Source organism: Phoenix dactylifera, chromosome 17, assembly GCF_009389715.1.
Source record: "Phoenix dactylifera cultivar Barhee BC4 chromosome 17, palm_55x_up_171113_PBpolish2nd_filt_p, whole genome shotgun sequence".
In the NCBI taxonomy this organism is placed as follows: Eukaryota; Viridiplantae; Streptophyta; class Magnoliopsida; order Arecales; family Arecaceae; genus Phoenix; species Phoenix dactylifera.
Window position 1 is genome coordinate 9,056,053 of NC_052408.1, and position 26,496 is coordinate 9,082,548.

The following is a 26,496-nucleotide window of genomic DNA, read 5'->3' on the forward strand; positions in this document are numbered from 1 at the left end:
TGACATTTGGCTCCCTAGGAGTACTTCGTACTCCCCCGCCCACTCTTTCCTTCTCTTCAGCTATTGGGCTCGAATTCGGGCTAGCCTGATTGGGCACCATCACGGGCTTAGATTGGGCCTAGGTAGGTTGTGGTAGGAGCCTGGAAAACTTTTAGGCCTAGACCCGGCCATGTACAAAATAATTTTAAAAGAGGCATGGACCACAAGAATCCAACCCGGACAGGCCCGGTTCCAAACCCACCATTCGACCTCCGCGGCCACGCCTTGGAGAAGGGTTTCGGCTTCCGGCTAATGGCCTATAAAAGCAGCAGAGAAATTTCTCGAGAACAGAAAGAAAAGGAAAAATCCCTTCTAGTTCAGACATCGATCGATCTCAGAAAGGGAAAACTCCCACGAGAAAGGTACGCAATTCGAATGTCCCATTGCCGATTCCCTTTATAAAACCTTTTAGATTTACCTCTGTATAGAGCTCGATCGGTTCTAATTGCCCTATTATTAGATCGGGCCATGGATCTTTGCCTAGGGTTTGTTTTCTTGCGATTAAATCACGAACAAAAGATACAAAACGATTTTTTCAAGAATTTCATTTTATTTCACTGTTATTGATTGCTTTTTCCTCCAGTGGATACTCATAATGTACTCGAGTTGTGCGAGGTTTTGTTTTCGATTGCAATTTGTTTGACCTTTAAACCAGTGGGCTTATAGACTTCGAAAATGTGTCAATTTCTATCCCTAATTCAGTTTCCAAAATGTGTTAATTAAACTCCCAGATGGCTGAAGCATTTCCATGTGAACAACTAATTTGAGAAGTGGAGGGCGATAGATATTAGCAATCCATGGTTGTTAACGATAAAGGTCAGAAAGAAATACACTTCAGAAATCTAGGATAGCATACAAGCAAGCAAAACTATTGTTGTTTCTTTTCTGTTTTTCTTCAAATCAAACCCTCAAAGCATGCAACAAATTGTTTTTTCTAGTTTAACTGTCTTTATTCAACACCTGGTTGTCACTTAGATTCTAGATGCTTAGTGATTTTTTTTTGGCACACAATCTTGGATTGCACTCAAAGGTGAAGATCTCTTGTTGCACTTGCCACTTGCTATCGATTCTCATTGTATTGTTGCATCTGTCACTTGCTATTGAGTCACATTGTATTGTTGTATCTGTCACTTGCTATTGAGTCTCATTGTATCAAGAAATTTTGCAATGTTCAAATATGTTCTATATCGGGCAAAGTTTAGAAGTTGTCAGATATAATAAGTAGGTTACCTTCAAATTCTCTTTTGCTGATATTTTATAGGACTGTTCTTTGTTTTTCCAGGGTAATTCTTTGTATTCATCTGTCCTGTTTGTTCTACCGTTGTTCATCTGGTGGAAGATCTTCTCTGGTGGACTGTTACAGTGCATGAGTTTATAACAGAGACATTTATTTGTTAAATGGATGATTTAGTGGAAAAATCTCCTGCAGTTTCATGCCAAAACACTGAAGTTTCTAAAAAAGCCGTGAAAGAATGTCCAATGAATGTGTACATATGGGACATGGATGAGACACTTATATTGTTGAAATCTTTATTGGATGGGACATACGCTGGGGTTTTTAATGGTTTAAAGGACACGAGAAAAGGGGTCGAGATTGGGAAGCGTTGGGAGAACCACATTCTTCAAGTTTGTGATGAATATTTCTTTTATGAAGAGGTTAGTTCATAACTTGAGCTGCTTTGAAATTCCTTCTGCTTTCTTTTGGTGTTCCTATACATTTGTTGCTGGCTTTTTCATAAAGGTTTCTGTGGGGTGAATCATAGCCTGTTGGGGCCTTGCGATAGCGACCTTAAAAATCATAATTAGTTACACTAAGAACTTCCTTGGTATATCTTAAGCTTAAGTATTCTGATATGATCATGCAAGACCATACATTCATCAACTGGTCTAGTGACCAAAGATGTATAACTTTCTGAGGTCTACATAGCTAATTTTAAGCTAAAACTGGTGCATATTTGAATTCTCTAAACTACCTGGACACAACAAACTTTAGCCTTCTGCATGACTTTGAATTGCTAGTCATGGACCACATATTAGGCCACTGGTGGACAAGGCTAGCGGGCCATTCATGTAGAGCATGACTTGGAAATGAGGATTTATAGTACTTATGCATATAATATGTTTCTCCTAGTTACTGATTTTGATTTATTTTTGCACTTGATGCACAGATTGAGAACTTCAACGAGCCTTTTCTTAATGCTTTAAATGAATGTGATGATGGAAGAGACCTGTCAAATTATGATTTCAACAATGATGGTTTTGGTGCTCCTTATGATGATTCCAACAAAAGGAAACTTGCATATCGACATCGTTCTATTGCACAGAAGTATGCGCAGGTGTTGATCGAAATTGATTTTTCTTACATGTCGGTTTTGGATTTGTAAGTTATGCGTCTTAACTAGCACAGTTGGTTCCAGTGATTTCTTTAACTGTAATGTCTCTTTGTATGGTTAATTTTTGTTTTACTACCATGCCTCCTGTGTCAATCTTACTGATATGTGGGTAATTGTTAATGAAGAAGAAGAAGAAAAAACATTTCAAAATAACTTTTAGCACTCTTAGAGTACTTTGACTTCTATCCTAGCATGCCTATCTTCTAACCCTACTCCTAGATGCTTGCTTATTGTGCATATTTTCAGTGGTTAACCTTTTTCTATGCTAAGAGTATCATCATATCCTGGACTCTCGTCTTCTGCTTCCACTGCGTTAGCATTCCAGTTTTCTTGTTTAATAATGTATAAATCTGCTACTCATATATGAGCCTTTGTCTACCTCTACCAAGTATGTTAGTTAACACATCTGGCATTTTCATACTATATTTGACGCAATATCAAATGCATTCTTTTCCATTACCTTCATTGACTGCTAGGATTGCTTACCAGTCATCAGCATCCAAGATATACAGACATCTTCATATAGCAACAATATATCGTCAAAGCAGTAAATCATGCATTTCTTATTTGGATTTCCTGAAGTCTTAGATGCTAATGCTTGTGTGAAATTGGTTTACATGGCCATGTGATCTGCCATGACGGATATCTTCAGATATCAACATGGATGTTCAGCTGTAACCCAGTTATTTATACTTAGTTTTACATATCTCTATTCACCCTTGGTTACTCCCAATTGCCATATTTCTAGGAATAGAAACTCCTTTGTTACCTTCATGTTACTTCCGTCTGGTTCAGTTAAGAGCTCATAGGAAAAAATTCCATGATCCATAAAGCCAATCATACATAGATGGCTAATTCTTCCTTATGGATAGTTTTTTCTCCTTTGTTGTCGGATTTGCACATAACCTGAACCGGCTGTCAAGTATTATTAATCAGATACTTCGCATAAACAAGTCCTTACCAGCAAATTTTGATTGTGTTACATTAAGCATACCTTTGCCATGGGTTATCATACATGGATGCTGTCTTTAAACTATCAACTGCCTTTTCCATTCCATCCAAGTTGGTCTTGGCCATTCTTTATAAGTCCTCTTTAAGATGCAATTTCAGCTCTTAGAAAAGAAGCATTCCTTCATATTTCTGGCATTTGGTAACAACATAAAGAAGCAATATTCATGAGTTGCCTGAGTGGTAATACTGGTTCAAGTTTGGTGCCCACATAAAGCATATTTTTGCCTTAAATCCCTACAAGGACTTCTATTGAGCAGCACCCTGTTTATCATATAAAAATGAATACTCTGTACAGGATATGGCATGAGATATTATATGAAATCATAACATAGATAAGTGCAGGTCTATATTGTACCATGTCATATGATGCACTCAACATTTCATAAGGCCATTGGAAATTTGGCATGATATGTAGATGCATGTTGCTTGGCCCATATCGGTCTATACTGGCCTATATCAAGCAATACATAATGATATAAATCAGCGTGTATATGTACGGGCTTGTTCCATAACTCCTCTAGAGGTTATACTTTTCAAATAAAAAGATTGTTTTTATATACTTTTTCAGTAAAAATAAAAAAATTATGTAGCATTAATAAATTTCAATTTTAACTGAGTTTTTTGGTCTTTTATTAAGTTTTTGGACTAGATTATCTTTTATTTTTAAATAAAGTGACAGATGTTTAGGTTGTTTTCATCAACAATAACATTGTCTATACTTAAGCTGCTGCATCAAATATTTGCTCTATGTTTTAAGATTTAAAACAATTCTACTTCCCCTAAAAAGAGATGAGAATTATTTTGGATCCAAAAGGGATAAATCCACTGGTATATCTTGGCATGCCTTTGTTGTATTTTTTTTTTTTTTTTTTGATAATGTTGCGTATCAATCTGTGCCAGTGTTTGCTGATGGTTGATATGGTGTACTGTGGTATATGCACTGCTGGTCCTTGACTGGTAAAAACATGATACAGGGTACTCTAATGCTTAGATCATAATGCATGAAGTCTCTGTGCTTATCGTAACGCAGAAAGTATTGTGGCTGACTGACTTTTAAAGTAATACACAACATAGAAGTCCATTGAAACCATAATGTTAGATATTTGTTGGTTCCATGAAGCCAAAAGTGATTAACACATTCTATGTTTGGTCACCTTTTATAAGCTATTTGCAAGCTCCCTTAAAATTGAAATATTGGTTTCATATTGTGAAAGCGGTTACTTTAATTTTTTAAGGAGTAAGAATATGGCATTGTGATAATATATGTGAAATTCATAAACTAAACTGTGATCTTGAAGTGCTGAAGACATAGTTTACCTTCCAATGTCATTTAATATATATATTTTCTAAAAAGGACATATAATGTGCACAAACGGCAGGCTTTAATGTCATTTGATCTCTTGATGAATAAAAATTTAGGTACTTGCTTCTTACTTACTGGTTTTGCATTATAGAAATAATTTTCTTTTGCCCCTAACTTATTAGTAGATCTTCCAAGTAATGATGTTGATCCATGTTTCTTGGTTACTGCAGGGTTTGCAGAAGGTTCTTGACCAAGAAATGATTAGACTCTGGAATGATCTATACAATTTGACTGATAGTTATACAGATGGATGGCTTTCTTCAGGTATGCTTTTATGAGTAAAACATCTTATTTAATGTTGTTGGTGATATATATCTGAGTTTTAGTCTTCGGCAGTTAAACATTATCATTTATTTTGACTTGCAAATGTGTATGTTCGCACATATGCTTTTCAAAATTTACCATCTGGAACTTATGTTAGAGATTGGAAATTGAATTCAAAAGATGCATACCAATAAAAAAAATTACAGGGAGAATTTGATTTATTACCTATATCCCTTGATTTATAGAATAATTAGAGTTTCTTATTTGATAAAATTTGACTTCTTTTACACTGTTACTATGCAATCTTTTGCATGCGTTCCTTGTTACAACTGTTTATAAATCATAAATGATGTTTTGTTACAAGACTTTCTGTATAAGAAATGTGCAATAAATATTGGATGTAATCAGAAAAAAAAAGAATTGGTCTGAGAAACATTTACTGCTAACTCTTATCCAATCATTAATGTTAACATGAAGATTAAGGGATAAACATCTCTATACTTTAAGAATCAAATGACCAAAATATTTCTCATCACCATTATGTTCAATTCTAAGTGAAACAAATATTATCATGTTAGGTGACAAATATATGGGCTTATATGCTTTTAAAGAATTACATTTTGAAAATTGTATAATGTTAACTTCTTTTTCCCTGATATCAGCTTTAGTATAAGGATTTTTGTTCTATTTGACATTTAAATGTGAGAAACTTGATTTTTTAATAGAAGGGGCAAACAATGTTGTGTTACTGCCCACTTGAGAACAAATTGACCATATCCCTGAGACGAGTTCATAAACTGCAATTTTCGAAGCATAAGAATGTCGATAGACTGCAAACTTTGTTTGTATCTAACTAGTGAAACTGCAGTTAGTGGGTGTAATTTGATTGCGAAAAGATACTGTGTTGAGTTGATGCTCTACTTAAGCCTTCATTATTTGTTGTCCATTTGGTGGTTCAATTCTAAAGTCTTAGCCTTTTTTATACAGGACATGCTCTTTTAGAGCAAACCTTGGGCAGAAACAGGATCTTGGCTTCTGAGCTTGTATCGTCTGAAATAGCATCTGGATCCGTTGATACAAAATGCCAAAACATTAATGTCTTAGTTACTTCAGGATCATTGATTCCCAGTCTTGTCAAGTGTTTGCTCTACCGGTTGGATGATGTGATCTCACATGATAATGGTCAGTGTTCCCCCCAGCTAGTAATCTTTTGACTTATTGCATTTCATGCATTTTCTGATTCTATGTTTTTTTCTAGACAAATTTTATTATGATTTCTTGTTTTTTTTTTTTTTTTTTTGTATCATTCACCTGTTAAGCAAATACAACCAATGTTACCTCAACTCTCGCATTCATTTTAAAGAGTCTGTATCCCGATGTATTGCCAAGTCACATACATGTCGGACATTTTAGAAAGCTCTTTAATTCTTCTATCATAGATTTTAAAGATTGGTGGAGTTGGATGTTTGAAATACACTGTGAATACTTATTTAAAATTAATTAAATCATATACGTTTTGATGTGCACAACAAAGAAGTTACAAGTCATCTGAAGGTTTAAGCAACCAAGAGTGACATTATGTGAATAAAAAAATCAATGACCAATAAGCTAATGCTTAACAAGAAAGAAGCACTACAGCAATTTTTCTTGAGACACTATAATGCTTCTAATTTTCAATTTTATAGTATTAATAATATCAAGTACATTATAATGATCTCCATATTTTTTTCTTTTTCAATGATGTCTTTACATGTAGTTTCCTTTTCTTGCCGAATCAGATTTTTCAGACACTTGCATATGCCTCTGAATCCAACTTGAGTTTGTGCTGCTGTGACACCACATCCAACTAAAGTATGAACTTTTATGTGAAATTTATAAAGGGTTTAAGCTTTGTTTAGTTTGTTAGAACTGAAAGAAAGGTAAAGCAATCTAATTGAGGGAAAATAATAAATGAGTGATATTTTTTTTGGCCGCACTAAGAAAATTGCAAAATAGAGTAGGTAAGTGCCTTGATATGAAGTTAACCTAATCCACTTGCCTTTCTTCTCTCATAATTGCATACAGATGAGTGAAAAGATTCCTTTGATTTTCCTGTTGATTGTGAACCATTGGAAAAGAAGATCCCCTCTTTCGTTTCCTTTTTTTTTTTCCGACTTCCTCAGCAACTTAATAGAGCCGTATTGTCTTGATGATGATTTTTTTTTATTTGAATGTGAAATTTCCAGTAATCTCACAGTTAAAATCGACTTTTTCTGGTACAATTATATAAATATGATAGAGTGATATAGCTAAAATCTTCCTTGTACCGAATCTATAAAGTTTTCTTATGTGAATGATGAAACCTTAGTTTTCCCATCTTATACTCGCCCAGAGGAATTCTCAATATAAGAAACTTTCATTTGGAAATAGTCTGAAGTCTACCTGCTTATTGTATCATGTATACAGGGCTGTGGCTTCACTGGTACAAATAATCCTGCATGTCTTGGCCGTCATTTATCCCTTACTGATAGCTTAAGATACAAAAAACATGTTGCAATATGCATTAATACAGTTCAGTTTTGCTTCCTTCAGTTATTGACTCCATATTGTCGTTTAGGATGTGCTTGGTGTTACTTCTACGTCTTAAAAAGTTCTCATAAAAGGAGATGCCGGAAGCTAGGTTTTCTAGCTTCTCCTTAAAGCACTTTTTTTGACTTTTCTTCTTGTAGCACTTTTCAGATATTGTTGCCAAGTACTTATTTTTTTCTGGCAAACACTTTTCTGTTTTAAAAGTTGCAAGTACTTTTTTAAGTAACATGAAACACTTGCTTGGAATGACTCTTATCTAGTTTCTGGATGCACATGGAATGTTTTAATTGGGCTCCTTTTGAAAGATGATCATTTTGCAATTGAGTCCGTGCTTGTACACTTAAATGCTAATATCTTAAATCTTATCCTCTGTCTTAATTTGAACTTTAGAGTTTGAAACTTGATATTTGTAGTAGATGTTTGATTGTTAAAGGGACAAAGTTAAGAAATGGAATGTTGGGAGATGATAGAGAGGCATAATTGATGAATTTAATAATCTCTGCTCAAAGTAGAAAATTTCTATTTAATGATTTGGGGGATTATTACAAAATTTCTATCAAACATAAAGTTATCTAGGATCTTATCTTGTAATATTCAGAAAAAAAGGTTACAGGATATCATTATTTTTGTATTAGAGCGTACCCTGAGTTTCTGTACAGGTTTGCCATTTTGGTCTCCAAGGCATATGAACTTGCATCTGCAGCTGTTGCCATCTCTCTCTCTCTCTCTTGGGATGTCCTGTTTTTGGAGGAGTGGGTCATAGGGTCTTACACATTGCAGAAGTGTTTGTAAACCTCCATTACATTGGTCTGGATCCAATAGAACTACAGATTACTTGATCTATCAGTGGCCTAAATTTGACTTCGCGCTCATCAGGGTTGAATATTATGGCCTATTTAGGTGCATGTTGAATTCTTGAGGTGATTTCCTCAATATTCTTACCTCCCCTTTTTCTTACAATTATAAATTTTAAGGGCCTATAGCTTATTACAGATGAATAGATTTTTCTTCCCTGTCATAATTACGACTTTGTAATTTCCTCTAGATGGGAGAGAAGCTATCTTACACAGTTAGAATTTATGGGGACACTACAGTCTGTACGCAGAGATGGGTTTAAACTTTATGTGATAGATGTATTTACTATAAGGGGTCCCCAATCTGTTGGCATGCCTTTTATATTCTGAGTTTTTCAAATGAACTGCCTCCTAATGCATGTGAACATTGGTCTGCATGTGACAAGATTACTTTTAGAGTAAGAGTCATGTGCCTGTGTTTAAGAATGATGAGGTTTCTGATTCATCAATTCCGACTAAAGTTGTGATATTTTCTCATTGTTGAGCTTGTACCTTTATGCAATTTTTAGCATGAGATCCATATTTATATAGTAAATTTTCTCGACTCAGAAAAGGTAATCGTATTTACAGGTGCTGCATTTGGAGCAGTTATATAATATTCTGCCCCTTTTATATGAACAAAGACCCACTTGAATTCCTTGATCCGTGAAAGTGACTCTGTCCAAGTAGATAATGCAGTTGCAAATTCTCTAATAACAAATAAGTTCCCAAACCTTTTGAATGATGAGTCAGATATCTTTAGGGTATCAAATAAATCTGGTAAATATTAAAATTATCACATAATGTAGGACATGCCAGACCATATCCTACAGATTTATAACCTCTTTCTACCACAACACCTAGTTTTAGCTTCCATTTTGATATTCAAGTAGTGTAAAATTGTTAGTTCATGTAAATTGTCTTATTATTTTGGTCATCATTAGATTAAATGGTCATGTTGATATTTGAGAGTAAATGTTGGAGATACGCTCCAGAGTCAAAACATTGTAAAGATTTCCTGTGGTTCCTTGTGCTTGAATAATGTACAGTTCCTTTTTTCAGTTTACAGCTCATGGGAAGTGGGCAAACTCCAGTGCTTCTCGTGGATCAAGGAGCGTTTTGATGGCCCAAATGTCCGGTTCTGTGTGATTGGAGATGGGTTAGAAGAATGTGAAGCTGCACAGATAATGAGGTGGCCATTCATTAAAATAGATTTCCGACCTAATGGTCCTCATAGATTTCCAGGTCTAACTAGGAGTATGGTTCACAGTTATATTGATGTGATATATGGACCACCACATGTTGAAGCTGAAAATGATGACGAGTGACAGCTAGTAAGCTGTCATATTAGTTGCATCTGTGCTTCTTCTATCAGTAACTTGGGCACCAGCCAATTTACTTCCACTTTTTCACTCTTCAAGCAGAATCTCTTCGAAAGCTTTAATGCTCCATACATGGGGAAATAGGGCATTCTGGGGTCCGGATCTTGTCTGTTAATCTTCACTGTTGGTGGTCGTTAATTGCTATTTCATGTCATTTTGATTGTTGATCTGTAATATCTTTTTTTAGCTTTTCCTGCCTATATTTGTAGCAGCAAGAATAATTATGGGGCCAACAACTCTACCTCTTTGTAAACTGGCGCCTTTATCTTCTTTCTCTATGTATTGTATATGTTTAGGGAAGGGGATGGACAAGTCTTATACAAGCAAGCGAATTATGTTGTCACTTGTGGATGGTGTGTGCGTCTCAGGCTTCTGCCCCTATTAAAAGGTGTCCATGAACCGGAAATGATACCGCTTTGTGCAAAAGATGAGCATCTGATCAGGCATCCTTTTGTTTAACTCCTGAATTACGCAAGATGGTTTTTCAGTCTAGTTGCATATTTGCTTCACCACAGATATCATCTTTTGAGCTGGTTAACTTTCCAGTGTAAGAAAGGCAGGTTTGGGATCAATCGGTGCTCAAAATGTTTGCTTTGCTTGGCAAATGGTTTTGATTGTACAGTCAAATGTTTAGTAGTTTTAATTTGCTGTACTTGACAATGGTCATTTAATGACTGATCCAGCCAGTGATCCTTTGTTTACGACAGTAACAATATTCTAATAATTGAAAGTTTGTTGGATACTTGGATTATTTGTGATCTTTTTATTATGGCTGAGTGATTCTCGTGTAATTGAATTAAACAAGATTATTGAGTTAATATGATTTTTATGATTTATTGACATGCTATTCCTAAGTTTAGGGAATACTCATGGCTTGCAAATTAACGATGCTATCTGCTGCCCGTTTGTAGTTTTGATGGAGTTATTATTGTTTGCCTCATATGTACTTGTCCATACATCAGAAAAATATTTAAAATATATCACTACTGACAATTTTGTTATGTTTCTCTATTAGGTAAATTCTTCTTAAACTTTTGGAACGCTCTGCATTTTTTTTCTTCTGGATTGTGAGTATTTGTCCCTTGCTGAATCATTCTCAAAGGTTCAAATTTTGTTACTATGCTTATGGAGTCGATATACTCACCATGCAGGTAGTGAGGCTTTCAACTTGATATTTGTTTTCCTTATTGTTGTGGTCACGGGATGAGTGATATCAAATGGCTGTGATACCAACTTCTGGGCCAGCTTTTTTTTAATTGAAAAAAAAAAAACTTTCTCAACCAGTCTTGCATGAGAAACCTAGATCTTTCAGCGAATTGGAGAATTGACCTGCCATTGTTGGTAAAGGACTAGCTCTCCTAGCTCTCCTTTGAGGAGGATTTAAGAACTTGGTTTTGATGTCCAAAACCTAGGAAGGATCAGGTTGATGTAGATCTCTTCGGAGAAAAGCTATCTCCTAGAAAAGATGACAAGGACAGCTACAAAGTTTGGGTTGATAAAAAGCTCACAAGGTGTCCCTCCCCTTCCTTTTCATTAAGAAAAGCTCGGAATATGGAGTCTGAACTAGATGGATCCCTCACTGCTTGAGAACATGGTCATTTTTTTCTCAAAAAGGTTTTGAAAGATGTATTTGGCCTACCGCTTACACCGTCTGGTATCTGCTTCCTACTTTTGGAAGGCAGATACTGCACTTCACTTGATGCGGTTCTTGAAAATTATTGAAGAACTTTGTAAGGCAGGTGGCATGATAAGTTAATCACTCTCTAATGAGATAACTAATATTAGAAATATTTACTGTTTAATTTATGGAAAAAATGAAAACAATAAACAGGGAAAGGAGAGAGCTCCATGAACCAAAATCCAAACAGGGCCTTAGCAGCCTGCTGCAAGAGTGGAACTTATGAACTGCGAAAGCACAAATTCAGCTAAAGATTGACCCTCTGGTTTGGCCTCAATCTGCAAGTCTCTGAGTGCAGGTGATTGCTGCTTATCATCATCCAAGCTTTTTCGTTTGTATATCAAATTGGTTATCAAGCTTAACTCTAAGTTGAGAAACTGTCTGACTACGTAATATTACATACATATAGAAAATATGGTTTTCTATACAAGCCAACCAAATGATATGAACTATTCAACCAAATAAATGATATTTAACGCTGACAATACTGGTTCGATCTAAAATCAAAGCGCATGTCCGTCTTGAGTGAATTTTTACAGTAAGCTGGGCAAGAGCAGAATTAGGATATGGATATTGTTAGGTTATAGCCCAATCCATTGGCATTCCCATCAAGCTTAACAGGTTGAGTACTGTTTAGTATTGTTTAGAGGGGCGTTCATCAGGTACTAGTTAACAGAGGCTCTTTGGGGAAAAATCTATCACGTTCTCTATCAGACTTCTGACGAGTGTGTTGTTTGTTGTTGCTGCTGGTGCTGCTGTTTTGAGCTAGAGGAGGCTATGGGCCATCCCATCCCTTTTGCGAACCCACCCAACCTATGCAGGAGCCTAGGATTAATTAAAATCGATGGGGTCAACAATTGGGGTCGATGTATGCCCAGTAGATCCAAATCCTTGCTGCTCTCATGCATTACGAGAATTTCTACCATCTAAGCTAATATTGTAGCAAGTAGGCTTCTTCTATAATGCTGCAACAATTGACATGAGTGAAACAACTTGAATTGGAAAGAAATATATAAATTCTTGCTTGGGACATTTAGTCAAAGGGTATGTTAATTGAAGGGTCCTATCTTGTCAATATATGACTTTGCACACCTTAACTTGCATACCTAAAGATTACTGCAATTTTAGCTTATAAGTATATGATTCTTGCATTGTGGTTTTGTCGCATGACTCGTTTATTCTTGCTCGGTAAAATTGCGGAAGGAGATTGAATTCTTAAATGTATGATGAAATCCACCGAGGACGATTTCATGTATATCTTTTTGACGCAACCAAGATGTCATATACACCTCAACTTGCTTTTGAATCAAAAGGATCACTATACTTTATCTTGCTTTTTAATTAAAAGAAACACTTTTTTAAGTTTGACAAATCGCATCTGCTAAATGTTTGAGAATCTTCCATCTAGGAGCATAAGCCATATAATCAAGATAAGGAGATAGTGAACAAGTTGAGGTTTAATTTCATACACGAATTCTTCTTAGGATGCACCAACAAACTTGACTTGTACTGAAAAAGACCTGAGGTTGAAGCCTAGATCTTACAAAATAACAACCATGTCTCTTTCCAATACTATTTGCTTTACCAACAGAAGATTCCACTCAATTGAATAGAAGCTGTTAGTAGTGCCCCTTTCTTCCCTCTGAAAGATTACCATCCTTATTCTAGATGCTAAATTGGGATTGGATATCCAATGTTGCCTTATCCACTCCGTACACTGTAGATGGGCAACAAAGTTCACTTGCTCTGGAATAATATTACTCAACTTGATTCATGTTTGTTTCTATTATAACACACACCACTCCCAGTTTTTATCAGCGAAGGAAAATATCACTAGATTTAGTATAGCTTAATATTTCATAGATTTTTCTTTTAATTTTAGCGGAGGGTATGTTTGGTTGCAATGAAATCCATGAAAAAGATAAAGAAGAAGTGGGATTATCTCTTTGCTTTCCAAATAAATCATATAAAAATTAAGTTATAGGCATATTCCCCTCAAATAACTTTATCAATTAAATTAGTCAAACTGTAAACGTGGCAGCCAAAGGAATCGAGATCACTTGCATGCACTCCACATAGCAAGCCACATGGCGTTATCCTACTCCTCTCTTACCGAATCTACGCATATATAAAGCACAGGATAAACTTCAACCCTGAATTTGTTTCATCAAATCAAACAGTAGCAAAGAAGTGAGAGGCGGAAAAGGAAAAGAAGATGCAGGCGGCCAGGGAGAAGGTGAAGGACTTGGCGAGCACAGCTAAGGAGAAGATGAAAGAACACAAGGTCACGGCGGAGGAGAAGGCCGAGAAGGCCGCCGCCCGGACGGAGGAGGAGAAGGAGATTGCTCACGAGCGAGCCAAGGCTAAGAAGGCCCAGGCCAAGATGGAGCTGCACCAGGAGAAGGCTCAGCATAAGGAAGAGACTGCTGCCCACCGTGCTGCCCATGTACCTCTCTTTGGCAGTCACCGCCAACCACCAGTCGTCGCTGCTCCAGCTTCGGCCGGAACGGCCGGCACCTCTCCAGCTACGGCCGGAACCACCGTCCCCACTTATCCTGGCTCCGGCATCCACCCTATTGGCAATAAGTACCTGTAGGTTTTCTTGGATGTGTATATAGTCTATGTTATGTTGGATATTTTCAAAATAAAGAGATGATGTTTGATTACAAAAGAGGGCTGGGTCAAATTCGAAGACTTGTTATTACGCGCCTGGGAGCCTGGTCTTCTTTTTCAAGCTTTCCATTTTTCTCCAGTTGAATGCTAATCCTTCATGATGATGATGGGAAGTGGATGGTGAACTGGTGATATCACTTTTATTTTTCTTATTTTCAAAATAAAAATATGGATTTATTTATATTTAATTTTTAATTTTTTAGAAATATAAATATATTTGGTATGATCATTATTTTTAAAATATAAATAAAATAATAATAGTTGGGAGGATGGTGATGATGATGTTGTGGTTGAGGTGATTGGTGGTGGCAATGTTGATAGTTTTGATGAGAGGAATAATGGTGGTGACTTATGACATTGGTTCGAGGTATAAATTTTTATTTAAAAATAATATAAATAATTTCTTATTCATTGCCACCAAATAAAAAAATGTCAGATTTTTTTTTTTAAAAGAGAAAAGAGGATGAGTAACACATTACAACCAAAAAACGCATTTTAAAGAAGTGAATATAGAATTAGAAAGCTAAGGCAAGCTCCAATTCTAGGTTTATTGAATGTTATATGCAAAACATCAGGATCTATTGGTCAAAAATAATTTATTATCGATCCCTTATTTTGGTGCCATATTTAATTATAAGTCCCTAGTCTTTTTCCATTTTTATAAAGTCTGTAGAAAAGATACAAAAATGTATAAAGGCGCTGGATTTTTTTTCTCTTTATTCTATAAATATTAAAAAGGAAAAACATATTTTTTTGTACAATGAAGTTGTCATCCAATTTTTGATATCAATTTGATCAATAAAGTCAACATATCGAGAGACAGATGGAGCTCAACATCGCCTGTGGCTATCATGTGGTTGTAAGTAATCGGGTGGAAAAATTAAAGATGGGCAAAAGTCAACTAGTTAGATCCTCTTCTTCAATTAAATTTTAAATGAAAAGGAGACTCAACTAATTACTTCGCTCTAGTCCTCTGTCCCTCCAAGTTGATATTTCCAACTTGAAGATTATGTGACACATTGGTTCAAAATTGAAACTTACAAGAACACATATGACTATGCAATATAACCAGTCAATGGACCAAGGCTATAGGCAAAGTTTGGGTGTGAGCCACTAGAACCACCACCTTTTAGAAGACCCCCTGGTAGACCCAAAAAGCAAAGTAGAGGCTCAGAAGAGCCTAAGAATCCATATTGGTTGTTTAAGGAGGGAACAATATTGACTTGCTCCTAGTGTCGCATGGTTGGTCATAACAAAAGAGTATGCAAAGGTCTTAACTGCAGCTCCTACCATTAGCCTAAGCAAGAAGAGGCAAGGTGCACAGTCCATAGCTCCCAAGAGATAGTGCATGTATATGATTGCCCTTTTTCACTTTATTAGAGTATGCTATATGCTATTTAAATGACTTTCTACATTAGTAATCTCAGATTGAATATCAGAGGCAAACTAGCAGTGCAAAGAAAAAATCAATGGCATATCAACAGCAAAGGAGGAAGTAGAAAAGGAAAGTAACTGATAAGCATTTTTTTTTCTTCTGAAATTACCTTAGAAACATACTAACAAAGACTGTTTAATGGGTGATGTAGGCCTCAACAACTCATGTTGACTATGGTTTGTATGCTTCAGATCAGAGTGAAGCTTTTTTTTGTGGCTGAGAGGTGCAGGGTGAATGTGGGTTCTACTTCTACATCTAGTGTTATGCAACAGATGAGAGAAATGTTAAAGTCAATGTGGTGTCATGTTGTTTCATGAATAGCCTAACCTGTTTCTTTATGTAGAATAAAGGTATCTTAAGCTTGTTAGTCAACCATTAATTATGGTGGTTTAGCCTGAGAGGCAAACATTTATTTATCTTGACATAAATTTATGATGTGTAATTTGCATTGGATGTGGCTTTGTAGGACCCTAACAAAGATAGCACCACAAGGAACAACACCATAAGAGACAGCACCACAAGGTCTGATGAATAAAGATGGACTGGTATAAGCAACCAAACATCAGTGATGAAGTCAATTAGTCAAGCCAAACATCACAGAACTAAACATAGAGCGTCATAATTTTGGGTTGTGGTTGTTGCCTTGAGACTTGTTTGCGGAGCATAGAATGTAGATTGTAGGTGAAATTGTCTAACTTAGTGAAATTGTATTGACTTAGTGAATGTTAGAGTTGGCCAATGGAAACCAAACATCTTTTGTAACTAACAACTATGATAATGTTGTTTTTGCACAACGGTAACTTACAAGATTATTGATTCAATTATTTTCATATTTCTGCTTTTGTACTTGTCATTCAGCTTTAGGTATTGCCCCATCTACAATTGCTTTCAGAGTTGTTTCTGTTATTATGTTTTAGGTAATGCTCCCACTTTAAGAGCATATGATTTGCACAAGGACAAAAAGCATGTACAAGTTGTTGGATAAACAGAAAGCAAGTATAGGAAGAAAGAAACAAATGAATTAACATCATCATCATTCTATTTAAAAACTAAGAAAGAAAGAACCCTACGTATAAAGGAACAAGGTCAGAAAGCATGTTCATTTAAAAATTAAGCACGTATAGATTACATTAAGCTTGGTACTAAACTAAAATGAATTACACCATCATCATTCCAAAACAATCCTAAGTTCTTGAATTACACCATCATACTAAACATTCTAAACAACCCAAAAACATATTAAACCCAAATGACAACAACCTTTGCGCATCCACAAGTTTATGAATTATGCCATCATGCTAACATCATCATTACAAAACAAGATTATCACCCAAAAAGACACAACCCATGATAGAAATAGTGCAAATAAAGCCATTTTCCTGAAACTTCATAAGCTTTGTCTCACAAGCAGAAGCGCACAAACTTGCATTTTCTCTCCTTAACCTCTGAATTTCGTCATGTAATTCAAGTATCACTATCATCGATCGAGCACACATAGGAGGGTCTATCCAACCGAAATACCCATAATATGTCTCCTCATCCTACACAATCAAACCATCCAATAATTGAATAAGAATTAACATTTGACAAATAATGCCTTCGGTTCCATTAAATTATATTTACATAGTATTTAGGGCAACCTACAAACCTCCTGCTAGGATTATCATCAGTCTACGAGGTCCACTATTGAACAAATGCATTGCATTTGCATTTTTTATGACCAACATTGCTTTTCTCGGATTGAGCGAAGTATCGGAATGGAGATGGAACATTGCTTGTTTATGAAGAGCCCGAACTATTGCTAGATGACTGTATTTATGGCTTAGAAGGAGCCAAAATCATGAGAATAGAATTTTTCTTTCATACCTGGAACGAACGGTTTCTCCTTTGGCTTCCCCTTTCCATCTCCAACCATTTTTCTTTCCCCTTGAAACTCTAGTCGAGGTAGATGGAAAAATGGGCAAAGAAAGGTAATGCTGGAAATAGAACTAAATTTCTATCTTGATTCTTTATTAATGTCATAAGATGCCTTGTTAGCAATGCTTTACTCTTTAATTTGCCACATTAGATTATTTACAAGCCATGGATAGACAATGTTGAGCTCCATCTATTTGATTGCCTAATTTTGCTTGAATTTTACACTTTATTGACCAATTAACACAATCAAAAATTGGATGACTCAAATTGCTGATACCCTAAACTTCATGGTACAAAAACATATCTTTTCCTATGGAAGAAAAGGCCCAAAACCTTAGTTCGCACTAATTCCCAATCAAAACAAAAAGAGTACCTCTTGCTTGTTTTTCACAAGTGATCTATTTTTTCTTGGCGGGGTGATGTGTGTTAAGGAGAAAAATGGTAGAAGCTAAAGCAAAAAAATTAAAATTTAAAAAAATGTTTAATTGCAAAGTTAAAGCAAAAACTTAAAAAAAAAATTCTCACTATCATTCTCAGAAATTATAGCTACCAATATCGGCAGAACCGATACCGGACACCGTACCGATTGTCCCGCAGAACGAGTCAGTATAGACTTGTGCCGTACCAATACAGTAGAAAAGGTAAGTGAGAGAGAAAAAGAGAGAGAGGAGGAAAGAGGGAGGGACCGTGCCGGGCCCGTACCGACACAGTAAAATAGGCAAGGGAGAGAAAAAAGAGAGAGAGAAGGAGGAAAGAGAAAGGAAGGCCGGCAGAGGCCTATTGAAGGCCAGCAACTCGGGCAGGAGGCGGAGAAAAGCTCTGCGGCCGAAAAATAGGGCAAATCTCCTATTTCATTTATAATAGAGTCCGATCTCTTTTTTTGTTTGCGATTTTTAAGTAAAGCTGTTTCCTGGCCACAAAGCCTAGAGGAGCATCCTCCGTGCAGTTGGCCGGCCTACACCTCCCTCTCTCTTCCTTTCTCTTCCTCTCTGTCCCTCCTCGCTCTCTCTCTCTCTCTCTCTCCTTTTCTCTTTCCTTCTCCTTCACTCCCTTCGACAATAAATTTTGTTTTCATTGCTGGAACCATGCCGGTCAGCTACCAGGATAGCTCGGAACGGCTGGAACTACCCGGTTCGAGACGATTCCGCCAACCCAGGTAGCTAAAGTAATATTCACTAGGTGGAGAAGATCACACATGAAGGACAGATCACACTAAATGCAATCATATATTTGCAACAATGATTGTTTAGTTTTGTATTACAGCAACACCAATTTTACCCTCCAACATGCCTTGGAGGTGATGATAAGTGTCGACTAAGCTCCAGCACTCCGATGCGTGACGCCAATTTCTACTGACCATTGGAGATTCTTAACGGTAGCACTGTCACAAAGGCCCGCCGATTTCCCGTTCAAACCCACCGCAATTTCCCTTGGTATTCCAATCTCTGCTTGATGTTCCCATCAACAGCCATAACCTGTTTCCTCATGGCCATGGCAGTGGATCGGGTATTGTACTTCACCTGAAACCTGGGAAGTGTCATCTGTGTATTAATGCTGTGAGCCTCGGGTCCGATCTCGTCCAAGAATTCATCTGCTACGTCTCCATCCTCATCGATCCTTAGTTTCCTTGTATACCACCTGAATCCCTGAACCAAGGAAAAAAACCCAGGAGGAAATAAAAGAGTAGCCATGTAGTACAGCATCTGAAGGCCCTTAGAGATGACCACTAAATGTAAACCAGGTATTAGAAAGCCTTTGGTTTATGAGACAAGCCACGCGGAGCTTATCTGACAAAGTTGAGCAAAGAGAAAATTAGTTCCCATTAAGAATGGACAGTATAGGAAGGTTCACAAAGCTGAGTTGTAGATTTGCACTTGTTGGTTATGTTTACAGTGAAGAGGTAAAGAGTTAACAGTAGGAGCATCATGAGTATGAAAGATCAGAATCAATAAGAGACAGCAACTAATTAGAAAGTTGACCACAAGACTGGGCTTAGCTTGAGCAACTATATTATCTTGGTAGCATACATCTTGATCGAAGATCACACGTCCATCAGATAATACACTATCAGCTAGAATTAAAATCAGTAGAGGCATTTTTTCCGAGAGGCTTTTACCTGATTGCCTTTTGATTGCCTTTTTTCTTCCAAACCAATTGGTGACACAACAACGGTTAACAAATTGACAGTTGCCTGTTCATCTCAAACATCAAAGACTGCAGTATTTGATTCATGTTGCACCTGATGAATCATAACTAAAGCAAAAACTAGGACACTAGTACTCTTGTAAATTTATTATAAAAAAGGTTTTAAGAAATATTCCTCATGCAAAGGCACACGCATCCACCCAGTACAGCAAGCAATTAGATTCAGGCATTGTTATTTTCCTCAATTATCTTTCAGTGATACAGTAGATAGACCAGTGCATACTCTAACAATGCTCCTTATGCTGATGGCATGTCGACCTAAAGCTCAACAAAGAAATTCAATTCTGACATGTTATTGAAGCTCTTTAGACATGTCTTCCACTCTACACGTCTTTATCCACTGCAGATTATATCCAGAGTCCAGACTGTAGGCTCCCTATCTCTCGACACTAGTCTATGCATTATTATACTTCACATAATGTTTTTTTCCAATTTTCTTTTTCTAATTATGAATTTCGGCATTAAATCTCCACATATATAGCAAGCCTTTTCATAATGAATCAAATGGCATTGACAAATTCATATGAACCATCTATAACACTATGCAATGAAACTAAAAACATTTTGTCAATCTGATAAGCATTCCTAGGATATGCCAACTAACTGGCTTGACCTCTTTATTTCACTTATGTACAAAATGCACCGCCAGTGGCAAGATGAACTATAAAGTACAAACATAACAAGCAAGCCTATCTGATTCATATGTGTTCGAAAATATGTATCCTTATTTTCCCATATCTACAATTCCTATTTTGTAAGATTAGCTTCACCTCCATGAAATCTTTACTGTCAATTATGTGCTTTCTCGATCCATTCTTTAGAAATACTGTTGCTTTTCTTAGGCTCCTAATGGAACCCTTGCTAAGAAACTCCTGGCCTTGACTTTTACTAATCATATTTCACCAAAATTCTATCATCCTTACCCCATAGTAACCTACAGTGATCTCTCTTTCTCTCTCCCCTTTTGATCATTGCTAATTTTAAAAAGAATCATTCTAACCTTTGCCAAAGCCCTGCCTCTTTAAGATGCATACTTGACATTAGTTAATAGCATTCACAATCTTCTGTAATATCTGTTTTATAAGTGTGTGATTTGGCTTAAGGCTCTCAACAATTTCTTATAAAACTTGTTATTTAATGATTCCACTTAGTATCAATTAAAACAAATTTATTTTCGCTTCTTTCCCCTAGAAGAGGCCTTCAAATCATGTCAAAGGATCTGAAAAGAGAAGGAAACACCTAGTAACAGAGAAGGCAGTTGTAAAGAATAACTCAGGAAGCTTGAGGCTATGCTAGATGTTTCAGTTGATGTGCTGATTGGCAAATAAGAATCAATAGAAAAGACCTCAAATTGACAGGAGGATTCTCTCCAACAACTTGCCATTGAATGATGAAAAATTCTCACTCCAAGATTTCACCACCATATTCTAAACATCTTTTTGTCTCATTTCCTAGCACTTAGCGTATATAGACAGCTGGCACTATTTATGTTGTCAATCATCATCCCATTAAAAATGTATGATTGTATTATGTTAATCCTTTCTTTAACAAAAATTACCTATTTATGATAAGATGGATCCACTTTTAAAGCCATCAAATTCTCTCATATGCCACCACAAAATCAACAATCACATCTCCCATCACATTAACATTTCCAATCTAATCTGCTAATGTGACATCTTAAATTCTCTACTATTTTCCATAATGACAACATAAGGTTCCATAAACATAAATATTCTCATCTTCTAGAGTTCCTCACATTCATCTCATCCATGCATCATCTCTTGATTCTTAACTCTAATCCCATTTTATTGCGTAAGCACTAAAACCATCAGTCACCCCCTTTTATAAGTTTAGATTTGCTGTAGATATAGTGCCTAAGAAGAAAACAACACATTAATCACATGAGAAAGAGAATTAGTCAGTGCTGACACCAACACTTCCATACTATTTCCCTTTATCCATTGTATATACAAGTTATAATGATTGTCCTTCCCGACATGGTCCTTCCAATGAAGACCTGCACATTCCAAGATGGAAATCAGATTCATATTTTGTAAAGCTACCTCCTTTAGTCTTCATCCACCTCATCCTATTTGGAGTGGAATCTGTTTACTTATCATTGCAAATAAAAACCAATGCACTAAACAGAAAGACTTCAATGCATTGATCTTACAAAAAATACATCAAACATTAACACCCCCCTCCTCTTCTCCTGAGGAGGAAAGAAAAAAAGAAAAAGTGCACAACGTTCATATAACAAAATTTAAGTGCAACAGTATTAATATGAATTACATTTTAAATGACAGTGGTTGGTAGAAGAGCTTCAAGTAATGCTATGAAACGAGTACCTGGGGATGAATAATAGCTGAGCAAAGTAAAAATTCATACCCCTATGATCAAGGTCCGTCCTACTATCAGGTCAGATATCCATCAAAACCTTGTTACTAAAAAGATCCGAGATGCATATGGTGGATGATGTCCTATCAATGCCTCATCACATAGGAATTCTCATGCATAGTTAATTTTGCTCCAATTCATACATAAATGAAGAAGATTGTGTTGACATGTGGTTGCATTGGCAACTCATAAACAAGGGATACTTAATGAAATCTTTCCACACAGGCAAATCCATGGACCGAAAGTTCCATATACATATTGATTGCCTACTATACACATGTTGTTTCTCTTTTCTCTCATCTACACAAGCTCTTCAGTCCTCTCTTCCTCCACTTATCACGTTTACATGTAATATACATACCTATTCCTAAATGCTTCCTTCGACTCTCATTCATTATTCTTTTCTAGGTGGGAAATTTTGACAGTAACAATTAAAGTCACAGACAGTTCCAGAATTTCTTTATGAAGTTCAAATTTAATAATCAGATATTTCTCTTATACAAATTCGTTATTTCAATAGCTCCCTTAACTTTTTTTTCCTGCAAAATGATTCAGAAAGCCTGAAATTATGTTAAAGGTTGCCCTTAGTAAGATTATTGGTAAACAAGGTTCATAATGCCAACATTTAAGTACTTCAACAAGGCTTGATGACTATGATTATGGTCTCTTTTGAAAGATTCAGCATTCCTACAATCCTTCTTTAAAATTTCGGCACCATGTTCTCAGGCATCTTCTAGTCACATCTCTGACACTTAGTTTACAGTTTAATGGTAGATATCATCCATTAGTTCTCAAATTATAACCATTAATCTAATATTTTTGTCACCTTTCTTATTTGTATACATAGTCTATTTTATGATAAATTTCACCACATGTTTAGTGTCACCAGATATCATATGCCACTACAAATCAATAACAGCATCTTCCATCACATTGTGATTTTCAATCCACTACTTGACATGTCACATCTCAAACTTTTTATTGTCTTCCATAACTTGATGTAGACAACAAGCACTGACACATGGGTATGTATAAAAGAAGAAATCAACTTCATATGAAATTATAAGACTCTCCTCAATCATATATATGCCTATAGATACTATTAACCCCAGTTCTTCTGCTCCATTTGCCTTGATCTCTAGCATGTGTGTGTTATAGTCATCATCCTCCTCTACATGCACATATTAGCAAATGGTACTTCAAATAAGATCCCCAAGTTCCGAGAGCATGTAATAGCCTTCTCTACCCACCTCATCCTATTTGATGTAGAACCCCACATTTATCATTGCTATTAGAAATTGATGCATTATAATGAAAATACAAGATCTCGATATCTTTGTAAATTATAACTCAAACTTTATTAGTTCCCTCCTAACGTCCATCAAAAATTAAGGGCAAAGTCATCGATTGAATATATATGGAAGACTTCAATAACATTATCAAGGCCGTATTTTCATGGCCCTGTCTCATATCTTGTGTAGCCCTCAAACTTTGAGCTTCTTCTTTGATCAAGAATGCATGCAACAAAGAAAGTTTGATAAAACAATCACTAAATGCAATTCTTGGTTAATTCATTGATATCCAGATGAGCATTATAATACGTATTCGCTTTGGTAATTTAATCTCTGCAAGGTTTTCACATACTGGAGTCCACTTCATATATAATTACTCATACAGACATATCATCCCTAGGAACAGTCCGGTCCGGTCTTATTTCCTTTACCGCTTCCCCGTGTTACAAACCTACCCGCCCCAAAATAATACACATCTAACATCCTTTATCACCCATTCACCAAGCTTTTCTTGCTAAACACTTAAAAACAATCACGGTTAAACTCTACGAGAAAAAAAAAATCCTTTCTTTCTATTATCACTTAAATAAATGCATCCAAAGGCACAAATAAATCCCCAAAAAACCCAAATTTGCATCATGTAAAACAAAACCTCGGAAACTCCAATTCAAGAAACAACGGTTCTCGAGAAACCTATCACACAATTCATCAAGAAATCAAAACACAGCAAACAAAATCCCCCATTTCTCATCAATAAGATAAAGAATCAAAAAGGAAGAAAAAGGGCAAGCACCTGGACTCCGCCTTCGCCGGGACTGCAAGGAATGAGAACGGGCCCGACGCTAGACCTCTCAACGACGTGAGGGACCTGGACGCTGAAACCTTTGGCGCGGCCGCGCGGCAATCTCTTCCCCATCCGATCCTCCTCCTCCACCTCGCCGCCGCCGCCGCCGTCGGGCTCGTTGCCGTCGTCCCTTCCGATGCCAAGAAAGCCAGCCATCCTACGGAAGAATCCCATTGGGATCCAACCCTAGAAGAACAACCAATCGACGAAGAGATTTATATGAGAGAGAGAGAGAGAGAGAGAGAGAGAGGTGGTGGTGGGTGGGTTTTCTTATCTTATTTGGGGTTTTAACAGCGGGAAGAAGGAGAGAGAGAGAGACATAGAGAGAGAGAGAGAAAGGGGTGTGGTTTCTTTTTCTAAACAAAAAAAAAAAACAGAGGTGGAATTGAGAATTCCCGAAATGCCCCCACCTGGAGTGAATTTTGGAGATTTTGGTTACCAAAATGCCACTATTTGGTCCTGTCAGAAACTTGGGTGCGACCGTGCCATGTCCTACGGTTGCCTGATCGTTTCAATTATGCTTCGCATAAATTACTTAATTAACCTCTTGAATGGTAGAATTCTCTTAATATTTTCATAACAAAGATTTTTTTTTTTTGTTTTAAGGATAAATAAGAAGCCAACACACCTACTTATCTTGCATCAAAATTATTTTGTGTCAAGGTTAAGTAACGTCTCATATGTGATGCATGCGCGAAGGTAATTCCTGGTGAATAATCATATATATTGCATAAGTGAAAACCTAGCTATTGTGTTGTAACTTCAAGAAAATATAGCATTGGAAGGGGGGAAAATGGTAATGTCGATAATGATACGGTTAATGCTTGAAAATTATATAAAGCATTTGGAAAGCTTTTTTCTATCCTTAAAGTTTCATAGTCGTTATAAATATAAAATAAGATAAAGCAAAGTTTATTTTTTGGTCATACCATGGTTATGTAAGCTGGTGTAGGTAAAGATAGTTGCTATTGACTAGTTCTATTATATTATTACCACTTTTTATGTACTATCAAAAGCAACCATTATATGCCATCTTTCCTCTTTAGACCTCAAATATGGATAGTAGAATTTTCTTTTTGTCGACTTGTTCCATGCTAACTTTAGGTTATTAGAATGTTCATTAATTTCTTTTTATTTCAAAAGATATTATATATATATATATATATATATATATATATATATATATATATTTGAAATAAATGACCAAATGAATTTCAAGAGTTATGATAATTCTTGGAGAAGGAAATGAAAAATTAGTTAGTTAACCAACTATAATCCTCATTATTGTAGAATCACTTTTCTATGGACAGATTTAGGATATGTTATTGTGCATTTTTTACCTAGTTTATGGCCATGTGTTTGCCGTGTCAATGGAGATGCATATCGTTAAGCACACGATAAACTCTATATCAAGATTGAGCATGCCTCCTCTTGTTCACATTTGAAAGAAGAAAATAGAAATATTAGAAGAGGAAAAAACTTAAAAAGCTATATTTTTGTGTGTGTGTGTGTGTGTGTGTGAGAGAGAGAGAGAGAGAATAGATGATTTCTAGTTGGCTGCTACTATTGACCCTTCAACATTTGATGATGCACATGAAATCTGATCTCTTTTCTCCTTAGCTTTTCTCCTGCTAGAACCTAAACCAATAATTAAGAAGACTCAGATCAACATATCTAAAGTAGCTCGGACTAAAAGGTTATTGTTGTTGAGGTGATAACAGCAATAACTATGAAAGTGTTGAAAAACCTACCCTACTACTTGACCCCCAAGCAGCAGAAAAGCTTAAAGCTGCCTAACTATTGATATGAAAGCAAGATACAAGAGTTTTGACCTTGCCATTGTCCAATCTCTCCCTTGCTCATTTGAGAATGAGAGCAATCTTGTGGTCGACATCAAGGTTCTAAATGAGTCAATCAACTCATTCAGGTTATCTCAACCAACAACAACTTTGCCTTTTTGTCATCGTGGCTAGGAGAAGGAGCCACATACCAGCAAGAAGGGACTAATAGGAGTTATCAGCAATGTGAAAAGACTCAATAGCAATGATTGGTGAGGATAGAGATAGTGGGAATACCCCATTTCCTTGTCTCCAACAAGCCTTCTTATGAGTTTTATCTTTAACTACATTGAATTTCCTCATTCTATTAAGAATGGACTTTTAAGACATGCTCTATGATTCATAATTCTGTTCAGGCATT

The 26,496-nt window shown here is 36.2% G+C and overlaps 3 protein-coding genes across 4 annotated transcripts; 2 read left to right on the forward strand and 1 right to left on the reverse strand.

The window, feature by feature from the left end:
• Positions 1-229: 229 nt before the first annotated feature.
• On the forward strand, positions 230-10,606 carry LOC103706382 (eyes absent homolog). The gene is made up of 6 exons (XM_008790457.4): positions 230-401; positions 1,322-1,695; positions 2,208-2,375; positions 4,977-5,070; positions 6,058-6,252; positions 9,534-10,606. Exons 2-6 carry the CDS (start codon positions 1,438-1,440, stop codon positions 9,797-9,799), a joined length of 981 nt encoding a protein of 326 aa, XP_008788679.1. The 5' UTR covers positions 230-401; positions 1,322-1,437; the 3' UTR covers positions 9,800-10,606.
• Positions 10,607-13,690: 3,084 nt separating this feature from the next.
• LOC103706381 (late embryogenesis abundant protein 18-like) lies at positions 13,691-14,217 on the forward strand. The gene has a single exon (XM_008790456.3). It carries the CDS (start codon positions 13,747-13,749, stop codon positions 14,125-14,127), a length of 381 nt encoding a protein of 126 aa, XP_008788678.1. The 5' UTR covers positions 13,691-13,746; the 3' UTR covers positions 14,128-14,217.
• Positions 14,218-18,752: 4,535 nt separating this feature from the next.
• LOC103706379 lies at positions 18,753-24,608 on the reverse strand. 2 transcript variants are annotated; one of them, XM_026804399.2, is made up of 3 exons: positions 24,247-24,598; positions 19,673-19,747; positions 18,753-19,202 (listed from the first exon to the last, which is right to left on the reverse strand). In XM_026804399.2, exons 1-3 carry the CDS (start codon positions 24,469-24,471, stop codon positions 18,966-18,968), a joined length of 537 nt encoding a protein of 178 aa, XP_026660200.2. In that variant the 5' UTR covers positions 24,472-24,598; the 3' UTR covers positions 18,753-18,965. The 2 variants fall into 2 exon arrangements, with proteins under 2 accessions (XP_026660200.2, XP_008788677.2); XM_008790455.4 differs by lacking the exon at positions 19,673-19,747 and having other exon boundaries at positions 24,247-24,608.
• Positions 24,609-26,496: the final 1,888 nt, after the last annotated feature.

What these genes read in the sequence shown, in the direction of transcription:
- LOC103706382 (XM_008790457.4), top strand. Translation starts at nt 1,438, where the DNA reads ATGGATGATTTAGTGGAAAAATCTCCTGCAGTTTCATGCCAAAACACT. An exon ending in TTGCACAGAAGTATGCGCAG is followed by an intron (nt 2,376 to 4,976) that starts GTGTTGATCGAA and finishes TGGTTACTGCAG; the next exon opens with GGTTTGCAGAAGGTTCTTGA. An exon ending in TGTGATCTCACATGATAATG is followed by an intron (nt 6,253 to 9,533) that starts GTCAGTGTTCCC and finishes TCCTTTTTTCAG; the next exon opens with TTTACAGCTCATGGGAAGTG.
- LOC103706381 (XM_008790456.3), top strand. Translation starts at nt 13,747, where the DNA reads ATGCAGGCGGCCAGGGAGAAGGTGAAGGACTTGGCGAGCACAGCTAAG.
- LOC103706379 (XM_026804399.2), bottom strand. Translation starts at nt 24,471, where the DNA reads ATGGGATTCTTCCGTAGGATGGCTGGCTTTCTTGGCATCGGAAGGGAC. An exon ending in CCGGCGAAGGCGGAGTCCAG is followed by an intron (nt 19,748 to 24,246) that starts GTGCTTGCCCTT and finishes TGAGATGAACAG; the next exon opens with GCAACTGTCAATTTGTTAAC. An exon ending in GGCAATCAAAAGGCAATCAG is followed by an intron (nt 19,203 to 19,672) that starts GTAAAAGCCTCT and finishes TCCTTGGTTCAG; the next exon opens with GGATTCAGGTGGTATACAAG.